The sequence below is a fragment of the Lichenostomus cassidix genome, chromosome 9, assembly GCF_008360975.1.
Source record: "Lichenostomus cassidix isolate B80296 chromosome 9, HeHo_3.0, whole genome shotgun sequence".
NCBI lineage: Eukaryota > Metazoa > Chordata > Aves > Passeriformes > Meliphagidae > Lichenostomus > Lichenostomus cassidix.
The window spans coordinates 15,550,069-15,569,109 of NC_139490.1; the positions used below are offsets into that span (position 1 = coordinate 15,550,069).

The 19,041-nt window shown below is 40.5% G+C and overlaps 1 protein-coding gene across 2 annotated transcripts in view; it reads left to right on the top strand.

The window, feature by feature from the left end:
• Positions 1-19,041, top strand: part of COL4A4 (collagen type IV alpha 4 chain) — a 64,068-nt gene that overhangs the window by 39,538 nt on the left and 5,489 nt on the right. For both annotated transcript variants that reach the window (XM_085069609.1, XM_085069607.1), the window contains exons 27-45: positions 973-1,077; positions 1,534-1,752; positions 2,364-2,525; positions 3,136-3,306; positions 4,469-4,612; positions 4,995-5,102; positions 5,371-5,549; positions 6,611-6,674; positions 7,184-7,258; positions 7,388-7,495; positions 7,811-7,918; positions 11,244-11,315; positions 12,087-12,215; positions 13,336-13,443; positions 13,949-14,104; positions 14,735-14,833; positions 16,614-16,745; positions 17,868-17,984; positions 18,710-18,898. In XM_085069609.1, the coding sequence (XP_084925735.1) occupies positions 973-1,077; positions 1,534-1,752; positions 2,364-2,525; positions 3,136-3,306; positions 4,469-4,612; positions 4,995-5,102; positions 5,371-5,549; positions 6,611-6,674; positions 7,184-7,258; positions 7,388-7,495; positions 7,811-7,918; positions 11,244-11,315; positions 12,087-12,215; positions 13,336-13,443; positions 13,949-14,104; positions 14,735-14,833; positions 16,614-16,745; positions 17,868-17,984; positions 18,710-18,898 (2,445 nt within the window). The remainder of the gene's footprint in view (positions 1-972; positions 1,078-1,533; positions 1,753-2,363; positions 2,526-3,135; positions 3,307-4,468; positions 4,613-4,994; positions 5,103-5,370; positions 5,550-6,610; positions 6,675-7,183; positions 7,259-7,387; positions 7,496-7,810; positions 7,919-11,243; positions 11,316-12,086; positions 12,216-13,335; positions 13,444-13,948; positions 14,105-14,734; positions 14,834-16,613; positions 16,746-17,867; positions 17,985-18,709; positions 18,899-19,041) is intronic.

Sequence of the window (19,041 nt, forward strand, 5' to 3'; positions counted from 1 at the left end):
CAAAATGTCTCAAAATGTAAAACTGCAAATACAGAGGAATATACTCATCTAATAGAATCAAGGGCCAGACAGGTGCAGTTTGCATCATCAGAAGGTGTGCAGGCTGCCTCCATGGAAAAAATTAAATGAAGGTATATTCAAGCTCTGTCCTGCCTCAATTAAAATGCATGGGAGTGTCTGTACAATATGCAGATGGCTGGAGCTGGATAAGGACTAGAGTATGGACATCTGGATACCAGGAAAAAAAAGATGTGCAAGGCAAAGATATGCTGCAAGTCTGTAATTTCTGAAACTATATTGCTCATGGCAAGCTGAAAATGAGCCCTAAAGTCTCAATACTTATCACCATTACTTCAACTTGTTCAAAATAAATTCAAAGAACTCACCCAGGAATTTTCAAAAAGTTGCTTGTGGTCACCTCCAAGACATTTGAAATACCCTAGAAAATACAGAAGAAATGGAGATAGTGGGTTTTCAAGCTGCTTAATACAGTATTACACAGCTCCCTGACATTAGTGTTGTGGATGGGAGCAAATATTTATACAGACATAAAAGAAAAGCAATGACTGTACTTAGCTCATCTGCACCATTCCAGAAGCAAAAGATAGCACAGGAGAATATAAGAACTTGATTTGATACCTGTCATTCACTAGGTTAATACTGCTGATGGCCTGTAACATTAAAATGTTATAGGAAATGTGGTTTTTTCTAACTGATGCTGGTGATTTGCAGTCTGGTGTTTATGGAATAGGAAACACGTTCATTTAGGCAATAGGCAAATAGTTCAATAGGCAAACAGCAACCACACATTTGTTTGTGACTTGGGTGGTGGCTTTTGCCTGAAGACTTAGAAGCCAGTAAAACCAACTTCTTTTCAAAGTATATGAGTTTGCATGGGATAAAGTTACAATCCTTAGATCACACATTTTAGCACTCTGACAGTTTTTTAATGTATTTTCTTTTTATTTCCAGGACAAAAGGGTTCAAAAGGACTCCCTGGGTATCCTGGACCAAATGGCTATGATGGGCAAAAAGGCCATCGAGGAAGGCCAGGGGCAGGAATCCCTGGGCCAGAAGGTGAACTGTGCTCTTGTTAATTCAAGAGACCTGCTGGTCAAGTTGTAAAGCATACATGCAGGGAAAGGTATGGTAGGGTAGGGTAGGGAAAAGTAGAATTGAATAGAAATAGTTCAGTGTCCAGAGAGGAAATACTCTCAAAACACTGAGAACAATTAGCATCATTTTAGCAAAGGCACTGGACTGGACAAGAGTTACAGTACTCAAGACAGATGCAGCTCCAAAGAAAACACCTGTCAGTTCCCACAGGAATTACCTCCTTCAATCCTCATGTATCATTAGCTATAAATAAGAAATCTGAAATTTAATTTATGATTTTTTTTTTTGCAAGGTGACAATTTAAACGTGGTTAAATTTGGATTACAATATTCCACAGTTTGGGGGGAAATAAACAAAAAGAACCCTCAAACATCTCCTGAATTATGCTCTATTTGAATTTAAAAATCTTATCAACAGGTTTTCGAGGCACAGCTGGTGATCCTGGTGATGAAGGTGAAAGAGGATCTACAATTGATGGCAAGAATGGCCTTCCAGGTCCACCTGGCATAGATGGTCCAAAAGGTCTAGCAGGTGACACTACATATGGCCCTCCGGGAATCCCAGGCAACAGGGGACTGCCAGGACCCCCTGGTGCACAAGGAGCAAGGGGTAATCCAGGCATCCCTGGACTTCAAGGTATGGGCCAGTTTCTATGAAACATTTCTGCACCTTCAAAGGACAAAATCTGAGCAAAGGTGGTCCTGGTTCAGATGAAACTTCCTCTCACTTGGATCCACAGTGGTGACTGTGATCAGTACATCCTGTTTTTACATTTACATTTTGCTGGTTGCTGCAGAGATGTCTCCACAGCATCACTTCCTTCCCACATCATAGGGGATATTACTATTTTCTTTTACAGGTCTCACTTTTACCTGGCCCTAAGCAGATACACACATCCTTCAGTGCAGGGAACACCTGCAGAACTGGGCCAGTGCTGTGCACCTGGTGCAGCACAGTGAGCTACTCCCATTCTGCCCCTACACATCAGAAACTCTTCTGTACCTATAGATGAGGGTTGAATTTGTATTTGTTCCTTGAAGAAAGCTCTCTGCAACAGCCAATTCTAAAGTGCAGAAAAGCAACACTTTTCACAAACTATGCAAAAACTAGGATAAGACACTGAGGATAGATACTATAGTACCTAAGGATAAGATACTATAGTAACATGTACATGTACATTTCAAAATTAAAATTAGGAATTGTGACAGATGATGAATAATAGAATTAACAATGGATTTTTTTCCCAGGACAACCTGGCACCCCAGGATTCCCAGGTGCCAAAGGTTTTAGAGGCCCAGAAGGTGATGTAGGAGCACCAGGCTGTCCAGGCTTCCCTGGTTCACCATGTGTCACAGGCTTACCAGGGCCACCAGGACTCAGAGGTGTCATGGGCCTGCCAGGACCTCAAGGTACATGACATTCAGTGGTTTGCCTCACAGCTCTAAGCTTTGCACATACTTTCTGCCAGATTTCATCACATGATTTTTGTGGCTGGCATGACAAATATTTCCAAAGGGGCTGCACATTATGTTTTGCACATTTCTTGAAACTCAAGGAATATAGACTGTGAATCTCAGATGTTTCCCAGCTTCCCTTCCCATGCTGTTCCTGAACTGGCCAAATCACAGTGGGTTCACTATAAGTAATAAATGAAGAGTTGTCTCTTACTCTGTTGTCCTGAGTAACTTAACTGAGCTCCTGTCATTACTCCCTTGCTCTTAAATGGACGTGTTATTTAGGAAGAGCTACGAGACACATATATCAAAAGTATTTACAAATTAGTAGGGATTTTTCACAGTGCTCTTCTACTGTCTGTCACTAAAGAAATACAAGAAAACAAACATTCCAACTGAAAAATCTAGGCAGGGCCAGTTCCTATATGTAACAAAGTTTTCAAGTTATTTTGCCACATCTGTTGATCTTCAAATTTATACCAAATCTATCACTTTCTACTTTTCCAATATAATTGCTGAACCTTTGCCTGTATTTACAGACATAGATTAAAGCTCTTTTTCTCAGGCTTACCAGGCTTTAAAGGTCAGAGTGGAGACAGGGGCCTGGCTGGGCCACCTGGAATCAAAGGTCTCAAAGGCTCTCCAGGCTCACCAGGTCTCCCAGGTCCTCCAGGCTCACGAGGTCCCCCAGGACTCCCAGGTGACAGAGGACTCATTGGTTTCCCAGGAGAAACAGGTATGATAAATGTCCTGCAAACCACTTCCTACAACTTCTCTTGTAGAGGGAGCTCATTTTATTGCTATTAAGGTTAGGAAATACTTTGCACCCACCTCCCTTTACATCTTCAAGAATAAGACTGTGCAGCAGGGTAGAATCATCCCTTATTCCTTCTCCTATGATAAACACAAAGGTGTGGAAATAGTTTGATGCACTTTGGTGCATCCTGGTGCTTTAGTTGTTTTACGCCACTGACATATTTCCATGTATTATTTCCTGACTACTTGTAATAGGTTGTAATATGTTATAATAACAAGAATATGTTTAGAATTTGGTCCATTTCAGAGACTGGTTAATGAGAACAGACAGAATCCCTTGGAAGGTGGTCCTGAAGGGCAAATGAGTCCAGGAAGGGTGAACATTCTTCAAGAAAGAAATTTTTAAGGCATGGGAGCAGGCCATCCCTGTGCAGCAAAAGACAAGCCAGCAGGGAAGACAACAGCTTGGCTGAACAGAGATTTCGCTAGAACTCAGGAAGAAAAGGAAAGTGTATGAAGTTTGGAAGAAGGGACAGGCAACTCAGGAGGACAAGAGTGTCAAGGTTATGAGGGAGAAAATCAGAAGGGCCAAAGCACAACTAGAACTCAGTCTGGCTATTGCTGTACAAAAAAAATCATTAGCAACAAAAGGAGGGGTAAGGAGAATTGCCATCCTTTATTCGATGGAAGAAAGGGAAACATAGTGACAAAGGCTGAGGAAAGGGTTGAGGTACTTAATGCCTTCTTTGCCTCAGTCTTTAATGGTAAGACCAGCTGCTCTCCAGTACCAGGCCCCTGAGCTGGAGGCCAGGGACAGGGAGCACAATGAAGCCCCCACAATCCAGTAGCCACATGCAAGATCTAGGCATGTGTCGGGGATAACTGCTTTAGGAGTAAGGGTGGCCTGAATCTCCAGGGGCTGGCAGAAGGTAGGAGGAGGGTATTTGCTTGAATAGAATCTGGGTTTCAAGGGAAGTTGGATCTTGGTAGGAAGCCATGATCCAGCTATTGGTTTTCAAGTTCTGATGATTTCCTAAGAAGTCCTTCTAAACATCCTGCTTTTGCTTTATACTATTCCTTAGACTATGACAGCAACAGTATAAGCAGAATGAATATGTAAATAAAGCATTTCATATTACCAGGAAGCAAAGGGATTCAAGGACCCCAAGGATTCCCAGGACTCCCAGGAATACAAGGCCCAACAGGAATCTTTGGAGTAAAAGGTGAAGAAGGAAAAATGGGTCTACCTGGGCCTGGTGGAGAATGTGGAGATATAGGAATAAAAGGTTTGTAAAAATCCATTTCACTCTGTAGCTATATTCCTGCTATGCTAAGTTTTGTTACTAGTGAGTTAAAAATCTGTTACCTTTTTATAGGAAAGAGAATCATCATCTGCAAGATACAATCACAGCCAGTTCAAAATTACTATCTTTCATAATTTCACAGTCTTTCTTAATTCTTCTAATTTAACATCACCTGGGTTATGACTGAATTTACAAAAAAGTAACGGAAGGATTGCAAATTCTGTTAGCAGTGAGCCTGCTGAAACAACTGAGAACCATATTAGTATTTGAAGGCTTTCTCTATTAGGAAAATCATCACTCAAATTGATTTTCAGGACATGTCACTCGTGAGGATATATGTATGTTCCATTTGTTTGCTTCCAAGGGGAAAGGGGGCCTCCAGGAGACAGTGGCTGCATTAACCTCCGTCTTGAGAAAGGACAAATGGGGGACCCAGGGTTTCCTGGCGAGCAAGGATTTCGAGGTGAAAGAGGTAAGGTCATAAAAGAAAGAGGTAAGGTCATAAAATCAAAGCATACACACACATTCCTCTGATCTAAATCACTGGTGGTTTTCACAGTGTGGACTCAGGACTGCAGTAACATCCAGCAGCCATACTGTGTTTACTGATTCTTAAACTGGCTGCATAGTTTCTTTGGAAATTTACTAAGGCAATACACCAAGTGTGAAAGCATTGCCATATTGTGTCAAACAATGGTTTGACTTGATTGGTCATTACCTTGTTCTGCAATTAACTTCAGGTGAAAAAGGCAATACTGGTTTCAGAGGCACACGAGGATTTCCAGGGAAGAATGGTGTCCCAGGACTGCCAGGTGACCAAGGTGACACTGGAGTGATGGGTTTTCCAGGATCACAGGGTTTGCCTGGACCAAAGGGCTCTCAAGGAATGACAGGTTTTCAAGGAGGACCAGGTGACCAGGTAAACAGAGTGGTAGTGAAATATCCTGGACTTTGCAGTTACTTCCTGCCCCTAAGAAATATAATGAAGGGTATTTGTATTTTACTCACCCATTAGATGTTCCCTCTGAGAGAAGAGGCTGCCAGTGTAGCAGGAAATGTAAATTCCCCAGCGGCAACATCTCTGTGCTTTGGCTACATTTAGCAGGAACTGTGGTCAGAGTTATGAAGGGGTCTCTCCATGTTCTGATTTAGTTCTTTGCCACTTGGTGGAAGTCCAGAATCCACTACATTAAGTAAGGGGGCAAAAATCAGATATGCAATCAAGTCTTGAACATTATTCCTAAGAACAGATTGACAAACCACTTACCACAGAGATGCTAACACAGAAGCAGCAAAATTATGAAATCAATATGTAGCTGCTTCTTCAAAACCTGCTGTGTGAAGTGACCAAGGCAACAGACAAGACAAACCAAGTCATCTTTGCCCCAGGCAGAACCCAGGCAAGCAGTATTGCTCAAGAACAAATGCACAAACCCACACAAACATCACATGCAAGGTACAATTCTTCATTTCTTGTATGCTGGGGAGGTAGACAGTGAGATTACATAAAGAATAAAGCACGGTTGTTTTCTTGGTAAAGAGACATACTTTTACTTGGTTTGTTTCATTAAATTTCTTTGCTGATTTAAGGTCGTTATTCAAAAGGAAAATTAGGAAAATCTACATTTTTATTGTTACATCAACATATTTCTGGTTAATGTTTATAGTAAATTTTGGGTAACATACAACAATATTGGTTATATTTTTATGGTACCTTTTAAATCAAATTATTCAAGCCATCTGTGGGGAAATTAGGCTGCTTGAGCCAAGAGTTAGAATAAGCTATAAAAGCATGAATTCAAAATTATTAGCATTTCTAACCTGAGTTTCTTGTTGGTGTTAGACATGTAACAAAGACAAGATGCTTTTCTGTTGAGCTTAAGATACAGTTTTGCTAAGAGAACCAAATGGTCTTGCAGATCATTCCTGCTACACATATCCTATTTCAAACATTTTTATTTTGTTTTTTAAAAAAACCAGGGTGACCTTGGCTTACCAGGAAACCCTGGATATCCAGGACTGCCTGGCCCCAAAGGATGTAAAGGTAATGAGTTCATATAGACATGCTTTGAAACGAGCAATATTGTTAGAATATGTGTGTGATAGATGGTGAAGACCCACTAGAAAATTATTTTCACTTCCGTACTGTCTTTCTATAAAACATGAACATAATTAGAAACAAGTGTCACTTACCTGAAAGCAGAAGTTGCATTTCGGTATATTCTTTAACATCTTATTCCTTTAAAAGTAGGTATTACTAATTTAGAAGAGAAATTCCTATCAAATTTCATAGAATTTCAAAAATCCATCAAACCTCATACAAATCCATTCTTACGGATATGGAAAATTCGTCAAATCAAGTAAGAGAAAATACAATCAAAGTGAACTGTCATAATTTGCATGCGCCAAACCAATTTTCATTTTGTGTTCTCAGCCCCTTCAATAGCTGTTTATATCTATTAGTGAATTTTCTGATCTCACAAAACTGCCCAGCTTTGGTTTTATGGATGGAAAGGATGCTTGTCTAAAATGGAAGTCATTGTACTTAAACAGGAGAGAGAGGTGACCCAACTCCTCTGCTTGGTACACCTGGTCGGAAAGGTCCTCCAGGAGATCCAGGATTACCAGGTACCTCTGTCTGCTTGAAGGAAAAATTGGACTAAAAAATTTATTTTCTCTAAGTTTTGTTAGCAGGGGGAGCTCTGCTCCTTGTGCATTTTGAGCTGTTCTGTAGTGATCACTTTTTTTTTGTTTAAGGACTCTGTGGATTTCCAGGGGAGAAGGGTTTACCAGGTATCCAAGGGCAACCTGGAAGACCAGGAGCCAAGGGTGACCCTGGACATCCAGGACCACCTGGATTACCAGGTAATGCCAAAGTTTAAAAAACAGTGCCATGTAATAGCTCAAAAGAGATAAGGAACAGGAAAAGGCAGTTGAGGGGCATCTCTGTGGAGGAGGCTGGAGAAATCAGAGATCATATGAAGGGGAGTATTGAAAGTTATTTCTGTGCCTATAGACAGCAGCAATTGTCTGCACAGTGTCAGAGAGCAAGATCCATCAATTCTTCCTACATCCCCAAACACTTTCAGGTACTGCTGTTAACACAGTGTGCAGCATAACATGGGGAAAAATCAAGTTTAATAGATTTGTATATTCACAGATACATTTTTTCATTCTCAGGAGCTACAGGTCCTCAGGGATTGCCAGGTGAACCTGGAGAAGAAGGGAAACCTGGAATTTTGGGACCTCCAGGATTGCAAGGGTTACCTGGATCTCTAGGCAGAAAAGGTAAACAGTATATACAGTGGCATTCTAGTGGTAATGTGACAGTATCAGACATAAAAACCCTTTTAGTAATGAAAATGGAAAAGGCCTAACTGTGACTGTGATTTGGACTCTTTGGTCTCTTAAACTGTGGGAAGACTTAAGCCAGTTCCTATCACCTTTGAAAAGTAACATAAATGTTACTTTGTAAAATTTGGCTGCAATCTAAAATGAGGAAGGAGGAAGGCAGAAAGAGAGTCTGGCTTAGCTGGTGTAACTGATAGCAGAACTTCAGGAATGAAAAAGGAGTTTGCAGTAATTCAGTTGTTTCACTTCAGTTATGCTGTGTTCTACATTTTCACCATGGAGTGCCACTGTTACTCTATAAACCCAGCAGACTGCTATGACAGCTTTGTCTTTCAAATTTGTTTTAACAAATGGTGATAACTTGAGTTGGGTTTTGTCGTTGGTTTTGTTCTTGCTTGTCTGATTTTTGTGGATTTAATATAAAAGGGTTTTCTCCAAATCCTAATTTATACTTCTCATGGTGATTCTTGTGGTCAGGTTGAACATCAGTTTATCTATACAGTTGTTTTGTTGGAGAATATTATTAACTTTTACCATGCTTAAAATTGAAATTGTAAGTTATTAATACTTCATAAAGTTATCCTCTGTCTGTTATAGTGTGCTTCATAACCAGTTCCCAAACAGGAAGAATAGTGACCCATATACAGAAACCACAGTAAAGTAACCCTTGGGGCTATAAAAAATGGTTAGAGAGGACAATAGATCCACTTTTTCAAATTCAGCTTAAGGAAAAATTGAGAAGGTTTCTTATAAACTACTTAAAATTCAAATGAAAAATGGAAACCATTTATGATTGCTTACAGTAAATAAGCAGTGCTGATTTAAACTGTCATGACAGATTCCCTGCTGGTGCATAATGTGCAAGAGAACATTTCAGTGTTGCAAACAATATTTGCTGTAACAAAGGCAGAGATGTGCAGTGGCAGGGATGTCTGAAAAGGGTCAAAAAAGAAAAAAAGCATTCTTCTGCTGTAAATTTCTTCAGAGCTGATGGACTCTTTCCTTCTTGTCATAGGTAGTAAGAAACTTCTTTACTATATTGTGCAGAAGTTATTCCAAGTCCTGCACAGGAACATAAAAAATTAACACACATCCTGCAGAGGTAAAAGTTCAGTCCCAAATGGCAATTCATTAGAGACTGAGTTGCCTGCTAAGCTGAGGATTCTATGTATTGCCAGCATAGTTGAAAAGAAGGTTAACACCTTTGAAACTATACCCAGTAATGAAAACTGACTGCTATTTGTATTGCAATTCAATTGCATATATAGATCTTGGTGCTGTTTTCAACAAGTGCTAGTACCAGCATTTAAAATGAAATGGGTAATTCCTAGCCAAGTACATGGCCTCGTTAGTCTCATTGGTTCTCAGTTACATTAAAGGTCTTGTACCTGAACTTTCAGATTTTAAAAACTTTTAGAATAAAAAAAAAAGTTAAACAGCATCTATCAAAGCATAATCCCATTTTCTTTATTACAGTAGTTTTACTAGTTAAGGGCTTAGTCTGGCAAGCCTTACTTGTGTGAGTAATCCTTGATGGAGCAAGTAATAGTCAGACCATCAGCAGGATGACTTGTGTGAGTAGCAGCTGAACTGGGCTGTACAATACAGAAACAGTGGTTCATGCTCAGGTCAGCCAATTCAGCTGTACCTAGAAATATAGGACTACAGCAATCCAAAAATCTAGAATTACAAGTGCTGATATTATAATGGATTGTTGGCAAATGTGTCAGAAATTCCCTGGAAAGCAAGTAAACCAAGCCATCAATCTTGCCTGAATGAGCCAAAGATCAAAAAAGTTTTAAATGGTGACCTGGGGGCCAAAATTAGTTACGAGTTCATAATAATTTTAAAATACCACTGTTAAATTCCCCAAATGCAACTCTTACATAAATTTTAAAATGGGAACATGTCCAAAGCACAACAAGGCTACAGAAAGTGGGATGAAACTTAGAATGTAATGAAAAGTTAAAGAACAGTTAATGAAGGTCACAGAAGATATTACAGGTTGGATTACTAATATCCCATATTATAAAGTACATTACACAGAGAGTATATTATCAATGTTTTGTAGGTTTTTCAAACAATTTTCTAGATTTAAAATTTTTCCTAAAATTTTTCCAGACTGGTATTTTCTACATGCTGGATTTTCTTTCTCAATTCGTCCTTTGTTAAATTTTAACTAAAATAATTACACAGTTTTTGAGAACAAAGCTACATGCTTATAATTTTTGGTGGGCCTGTTAGAGAATTCTAGTGGCTTTTTATTTTTTCTTTCTCAGATGACCCATCTTTGAGCTAGGGACATTTAAATTTGGCAGGTGAAGCAGTTGATGAAGGACATTTGTGTTGCTGTTCCTACAGCAATTTGTCCTTTTCAAATTTGACCAGTTTATAAACTTTAAAAAATATATCCATGCATATGTGCTTAAACAGAGCAATAAATTCTCCCAAGATTCCTGCTCTGGATATATGGCAGATTGGTGAGCTGCAGGACATGCTGGGATGGAGCACAGGGACCAAACAGAACCTACATCTTCTGTGCCAGGAAGCAGCCAGACAGAGGAAAGGAGATAGACACACAGGAGAGATAATTCAGACTTGTGGGAAAAACCCACTGCAAGTGGACTGGGAATCCTGCAGGACAGGGAGAGGGGAAGGAAAGGAGGCACAGATGAGCAGCAGAAGTGGAACAGAGACAGGAAGAGGCACTGACAGTATCATTCAGCTTCTTGATGATCAGTGTCCCTCTCTGAAGCAAAAGGTAACCCAAGTCTGTTCCTCCCTCTGAAACCTCTTTGAAACCTCTTACCAAATGACCCATCAGTTTTGCCAGAGGTGTTCCTATCACCAGGTGACAGACTGCTGTCTGCACTTAGGAAGTGTTTGTTCTCACATTTGATAGTTTATCTGTACAACTTAGGAACTATAAAGTGCTGATGACATGGGGATATTTTTACCCTCCACTGCAAACAACAAACACAATCTCAGATTAGTTCCACTTTTTAAAAAATGGATAAAAATGTGCCATCTATGGTTTGACTTACTGTGTTTCAGCAATTTTCAAAAAAGCACAGATTATAAAGCAAAAGTGATGTCTGACTACCACAAGCAGCCAGGGCCAGTGAACATCACTATTAACAGAGTTGCTCTATATACTATCATGTGCCACCACAGTCTCTATAATTATAGAGTTGTTATGTTCAAAGCCTTTGTGCTCTAAAGGATTATTGGGGTACTCAGTCATGCCTGTAATTCCTCTCAGGTCTCCCTGGACTGCCTGGACTGGATGGCTTGGATGGACTAAAAGGTCAAAAGGGTTCTGCAGGAGCTCCAGGTAAAGATGAGAAATAACTGTAGAACAGAAAATTTCTTTATGACTGAATGTGCAAGGAGTGGTGCATGTTACTTTGATGTTTTCCTTGCCCAGAAGATATTATTCAGGCTCAAACTAAACTTTCAAACAGAATCTAAAGTATGCCTAATGGCACACCTGCAGTTATTTGTGGGGAAAACTTTCAAACTTCCATTACTCACATAGTTTTGTTGGAACATTTCAAGGCTGTTTATAAAATTAAAGTTTAGTGCAGATGATTCAAAGGAGAGCCAAGTTCCCTTTTTTAAAAACTAATGAATTAAAAGGAGACTTGTGAAATCCCAGCTCCATTTAAGGCCCATGAGAGTTATGCCACAAACTTAAGAGGAACGTGGATTTCACTAATGCTGATGTATTTGCAACTTTCAAAAGGTGCTTTTGAAGCATTATTAAAAAACTAATTCTTATAATCTATCTAAAGATTACAAATATATGCTGATAGAAAATTAAATTTAGGACCATGCAATCAGTTTACATTTCAAGTTACAGACAATAATGACACCATATAAAATATCCCTGAAGAAGAGCATTAAAGCAAAAAGATTACTTTCTTTGAAAGTGATGAATTAGGGCCAGATTCAACAAAACTCTATCCAGCTTCCAAGAGAGAACCAGAAAAACAGCACTAAGCAACCCTTGCAAGGAGGAACATCTGCAACTGGTATTTCTGTTCTGCACATCTGTATTTGTACTCGCTGTAAGCTTTCTGTACATAATTGTTTTCTTATAAAGGTCAAAGTGAAACAGGGCCTCCAGGATACTCGGGAGAAATTGGACCAAAAGGAGACAGAGGGGAACCTGGATGGCCTGGTATTTCTATTCCAGGTGCCCCTGGAGAAAGGGGATTCCCAGGATTCCCAGGTAAGAAAAGGTTTCCTCCAAAGTGCTGCTCTGCAGAGTTGAAATTAGGCTCATACAGGCTCTTACTCTGGTTAATATGAGCATTACTTAGAAGATTCTCTCCCTAAAAACATTTCTGTTGTAACATGATGATGTTTCCTGAGTAGAGACACAGAGACTCCAGAATTTCTGGTTTATGTTATAGGAAAGAATTAAAATATAAAATTCTGGACTTGAATAGACTCAGGAACTGCTAGGTAGGGTTGCCACTTGGGAAGAAATTCCTGAAGGAAAACAGTGCAGAGGATCTGGCAGTCACAGAACTACAGTAAGTCTACTAACTGTTGTGATTAAGTGCAAGATAGAACTGCATCACAAGATTGCAATGGTTATTTTAGAGTTTGGTGATACAGGAGTTGCTTACAAATGGGAAAAAGCAAGTGTTTGAGGAAGCACCACTGAGAAAGTGAAGAGATTGGATCATCTGTCCAATGAGGAGAGGCTGAAGGAGGGGGAATTGTTTTAGCTACAGAACAGAAGGCTCAGTGGGAGTTTTTTAATGTGGAAGTATCTGATGGGAAGGACACAGAGACAATTCCTTCACAGTGATATCCAGTGACAAGACAAGAGGCAATGGGCACAAACTGACATACAGGAAATTCTACTTAAATATGAGGAAAAGTTGAGGCTTTTAAGGCAAGTAAATTCATCTTGTTCACTGAGGTTTTTAGGAATCAGCATAACGCCCTTTTGCTAGGAATAATCTGTGAATACTTATCCTGCCCCAGGCAGAATCATTTCATAATCTCTGCTCACTTTACATTGTTATCATTTCTCCCATTGTTGGAATTCAGGAAAATGTGGCAATGTGCCAACATGTGATGATGTATTCTTTAGGCTACATAGATTTTTATGGGGAAAATTAAAAATTTTAAAAGACAACAAATGTTTTCACTTTGACAAGATGGCCTCATTAGCCTGGGGACTGGTATGTTGGTATACACGTGGGAGCATAGATTACCTGCATGACTTCTCATGTCAGCATTCTTTTCCTTACTACCTTCTGTCTGTAATCAAAAAATCTAAAAAAATCTCAGATTTTTTTTTTCTTTTCTTTTTTTTTATAAATGTGATCCCTTAGGTAGAAGAGGACCTGTTGGACCCACTGGACCTATGGGAAGATCTCCTGATAGTGCTTCCCCTGGTCCTCCGGGTGATCAGGGATTACCTGGTTTAGATGGCATCAGAGGTATTAAAACTAAAAATACCAATTTTTATCAGGTAAAGAACCCCTGAGTCTGCTAGGAATAACAGGGTTACTGTCTGATGAACAATGTATAGAAGTTCATAGGGAACAAAGAAACCCATCACTACCTCAGTGAATACACAGAGATGTGAACACCAGGTAGAGCACCAGAGCAAGGACAAAATACAGATTGCCAGATTAAGCAACATGGTAATAAATTTATAAAATATAAATACAGGGAAACAGTGTTTCAATGAATGTACCTGTAACTTACCACCTTCTGCTTGTACAGAAGTTAAAAAACTTTGGGAACTAGTCCTATCATTGTCTTCCTTACAAAGCCTTGGACAAAGGCTAACCCTAGTATTTCCAAAAACATGCAAAGGTTGTCCTATGTCCTAGAGACAAAAACCTAGAGTAAACTAAAAAATACCCACCAGCAGAACATGGCTATTTTTAGATGCTTATTCTTTGTGCACACACTAAGAATAAAGTCCTTTTACCATAGGTCATCCTGGGAATCCTGGTCCTCCTGGAGAGACTATCTTTGTGCGAGGAGATCCAGGTGACACCGGCATTCGAGGGGCACCAGGTAATCCTGGGCCACGAGGACAGCAGGGAGCCAGAGGCCCTCCAGGGAGCCAAGGAAGAGAAGGCCCAAAGGGTATGATCAGAGATGCTTTGAAGTTCTGTGGGCATTTATGCCCAGTGGCTGCGACTGTCGTGTGCCCAGGGATTGCCACGGGACACAGAGCTGGGCAGGAAGGGTGGAGGTTGGACATGCCATAGCTCTGCCCAGTTACCTACAGATAAGATGGGCTTGGGGTAGAAGGTGAGAGTAGAGACAGATTCCCATGCCCTGCTTGCAAAAGCTTGTTGGAAGACACCCCTGCCAATCTGAGGATAAGGCAGTAAAATGTTTGAGTTTGGCAGATAAGCAAACCATGAGCCTTCTTCGGGAGTCTTGAGAAACTGGAAAAACACAGATGTGTTTGAACTAACAGGGTCTCTCATCTGCCCCATGTTGATACCTTGGAGCTTTCAACAGATTCTTTAGTTTGAAAACAGAAATCTACATACTCTGCTTCTTTCATACACTGTAGAGAAGTTCCACCTATGCCAACCACTTCCAATCTCTCAAAAAGTCATAGATTTTAATTCAGACTCAGACCAAAGAAAGAAGAGAAGAAATGTGCATTTCTTTCTGTGACACAACAGAGTTGAGGACTCCCAATCATTTTTTGTTACTCAAGCATCCAGACTTCATTTTATCTATGTTTGGTTTTATTTCCAGGTCCTATGGGGATCCATGGCCCACAGGGTCCACCTGGTGCTGTAGGACAACCAGGAGATCAAGGTTTTCCAGGAAGACCTGGTCCCAGAGGTCCCACAGGTACTTATGAACCTGTTGCTCACTGTCAGTCAGTGGTAACTGTGATCTTTCCATTCATATATAATCATACTAATGTTTACTTGCATGCAGATAATTTAAACAATCTCAGAAAAAGGACCCCTGCAGTTGCCAACTTAACTGATTTCTCATTTGAGTAAAAATTTCTGGACTATTTATTTGGTTCTAATGTCACCTCATGTAAGCGATCTCAGTTCTCATTCCATTCTTTACTCTAATTTACATGCCTGAAACTTGCTTCCACCTGCACTGCAATGGCCACAATCTGCTTTCCATTTTTCAAATCCTTCAGGTTTCATAGGTAAGTTCATGACTCTTGATTATTATTCTTTTCATGGGAGCTCCCTTATGTACAGATACATTCAGCTCTTATTAGAAGGTATCCTTGGCTAGGAATAGTAGATACTGCTACAAGGGCATAGTTCTAATACATGTTTCACATAAATAGCACCAATGTCATGATACTGCTCTGCTGAGATGTCTCATGCTATGATGTTAATTAGACTTCTGAAACATTTGTTTCTAGTTATTATTTCGGTTTTTTCTGGTTTTCACACAAGATGCTTTCTAACCAGAAACTTAGCAAAAGCTTGAATCCTAGAACTGCATTACTATAAACATTGACCTCTCCATCTGACTAAATGTTGATCCAAAATGCAAACAGGCAAAAGCTGCCAGTAACTTTCAATATATAAAGTGAGGCTATTTTTTTTTTTTTTTTAATATCATAATTGCTTCAAGTGGCTCTTATGGGCTAGCTATTTTGGCCTGCCTATTGATGGTTTTGCAGCAACACAATAGGCAAAACACTGCAAAATTTTACATGTGCTAAGGTGTTTGCACTGAAGTTGGGTAGGTAGACTTTAGGCTTCAAATCAAATCAGTTTTGGGCACATTAAGGCTGAAGCTGTACACCAAATATGTGAAACATAGAATCATTGAATTAAGTTGGAAAAGACCTTCAAGATATCAAACCCCACCATTAACCCAGCACTGCCAAGGGCACCACTAAGCCACGTCCCCAGATGCCACATCTACACATCTTTTCAACACCTCCAGGGAAGATGACTCCACCACTGCTCTGGACAGTCTGTTCCAGGGCTTGACAACCCTTTCCATGAAGACATATTTCCTAATAACCAACATAAGTCTCCCCTGGTGAAACTTAAGGCCATTTCCTCTTGTTACTTGAAAGAAGAGAATCTCTACAAGCTCCTTTCAATTAACTGTAATAGAACAATAAGGTCTTCCCTGACCCTCCTCTTCTCCAGGCTAAACACCCCCAGCTCTCTCAGTTGCTCCTCACCAGACTTGTGCTCCACACCCTTCTCCAGCTCCACTGCCTTTCCCTGGACACGCCCCAGCCCCTTAATATTTTTTTTTTTTTTAGTGAGAGGCCCAAAACTGAATACAAGATTCAAGGTGCAGCCTCACCAGTGCTGAGTAGAGCATGAATGTCACTGTCCTGGTGCTGCTGACCACGCTATTGCTGGTACAGGCCAGGATGCCATTGGCCTTCTTGCCCACCTGGGCAAAGATCACATACCAGCTAACATACACTTGCTAACACTGGCTTGTCATGCTGTTAATACTGTACTAAAAGACTAAGAGTAAAATTAAAAGGAATGGGACTCAATAATTCAAGATTTTAAAATACTTAAAGTACATCCTTGAACACCAAAATCAGCTAACATTTATGTTTAGTTTTTGCATGGGAGCTATTAGCCAGTCTTCCAATTCACTTTGCCATTACACATTCCAGGTGACCCTGGTGAACCAGGAAAAGTAGATGATTCATGCCCTACAATCCCAGGGCCTCCTGGGGAAGCAGGGCAAAGAGGAGAGGATGGCTCTGCAGGATTACCAGGGCCAATAGGCCACCCTGGACCCCAAGGTAAGCTCATGTTTTGGAAGCTTGGATGTTCATTTCAGCCATTCAGACAAGTTGAAAAGGGTCAGAGTGTCAGTGTTACTTCTCTGTTTTACCCTCTCTTTCCCCTTAAACACTTATTAACAGTCTCCAGAACCACATAGTGGGCTGGTTAATGCTGAGGATGATGGATAAATGTAGCTGAACCAGGCTGTTTGAGCCTGCCTGCACTACATTCCCTTCTTCTAGGCCACAGAGGCCAAAAGCATCAGGCACTATTGAGAAAAAAATTCTTCAAATGGTATTTTGCCTTTTTCCCCAGCAAATTATAAAGCAATGCCTCAAACCACCCCCGTAGTTTAGACCTATTTGGAGGATATTTAAAATATGCATACTTTAAAATTTAGCAATAATGAATCCCAAAGCTCTGCTAACCAAAGTCCTAAAAGGACACTGAAGTCAGAGAAGTGGCAACAATAGTGGTCTTTATCTGTTAGAACATGAAAAAGTTACCACCAAAGCAAACTGACCAAAGAGGTCTTAAAAGGAAGTGATGAAAGACTGAAACATTCTTCTGACAGATAAAAAGAAAATAAGGGTGATGCTGGTAGTGATCATCCCAAAAGAGAGGTCACCTTCATAGAAATACAGCATGGCCTGTCTGCAGAGTGTCTTCAGTTTAGATGGTGGAATCCCTCATGTGGTTTTAGGTATTTCCTGCTTGGGAAACCTTCAAGGGGAGTTCACTACATGTTCTAAAACTTTGCTAAATGAGGTTCAAAAAGCTGGCAGCTTGGCTTGCCTCAGGAGTTACAGCTCATTCCATGGTACAGATCCTGATAGCAATTCTGCAGGAGGCCTGCATGATAATGTTTGTTAGGGAGTGCTTGGATTTCATCTCTAAATCACACACATTCTGTGGAGAGGATGGAAAACCTTATCAGGAGCTGCTATTCCTAAAGTCATGCCTCTAAGCTACTGTTGTGGTCACAGGATGAGTAAGTGGTAAAAAGGATTCCCAGCAGAAGCAGTCCTGCAACTCCCTGTCCTGGTGTCCATTTCGCTGACTGGCCCTTTGTCTTTGGACAATGTAGAGCCTTAAATGCAGCCCTGTGAAGGAAAAGCACATGCTTTGTATTTATCTAGGCATAAAAGGTGAAGAAGGATCATGTGGCCTGCCAGGTCAAGATGGGTTACCTGGGGCACCTGGACCACCAGGAGACCAAGGGAGCAGAGGAGAGCAAGGATATGCTGGGGCACAAGGTAAGAATGGAGCACAACTGTGGGAGAGAGATGTGTGAGATGATGCACAGACTCAGTTTTCTCTCTACTCCCCCAATTCCCACATGGATACATCCACCTCTAGCTTGAGATTCCATGACACCTCTTGCCCCCTCTCAGTTCAAGCACTGACAGTGACTTTTGTGAATGATGTCGTAACAAGACTTGTTGGAAGAAAATTTATCTCAGCATCCATTATTAAGCAGAAAGGCAATTAACCACCCAGGCTCAGACAGCATATATCAATAGGCATGCATCTCATGAGCAGTTGCTAACGGGGCAACTGTCTGGCTGTAATTAAAATTGTATTTTAACTGTGACTCCTCTCTAATAAATTAAGGGCTTAATACATATGCGGGGAAGGGGCATCGACTGTTCCTGGAAAGATTAAAATTCAGTCCAGATGTTCAGTTCATCCTACAGAGTAAGTCTGGGAAATCATTGCCCACTTCAGTTCATTTCTTAATCCAGACGGCACAAGAGAGAGGCATGATAAAAGAGCCAACTTCTAAGCATTCAGTGGCAATCTAGTTCATTTCTCTCCCATACAAAGGATAACAGAAGTCTACTTGTGTCTTTATTGCCCATGACAGCCTGGACAGTTGAGTTATATTCAGCTAGGAACTTCCTATTGAACCCTTAACACACAGCTGGTGTGAACTTTTACTGTATGTCATACAAGTCAATTGCTTTTACCTTTCTCCAAGGTCCACCTGGCCAGACTGGTGTCCCAGGACAACCAGGCCCCCATATTAGGTCTGCAAGTGGATTCTTGCTCGTCCTTCACAGTCAGTCAGACAGAGAACCACTCTGCCCACAGGGGATGCCAAAGTTATGGACTGGCTATAGTTTGCTGTACCTGGAAGGACAAGAGAAAGCCCATAATCAAGATCTTGGTATGTATTGTACATAATTGCTTTCCAGCTAAGGAGTAATACGGTGTTATCTATACAATGAAAGACAAGTCACATGGAGCAAGCTATAGAACCATCAGTTACTCATTTTCTGCAGGCTCAAAGCTAATTTACACCAATGATAA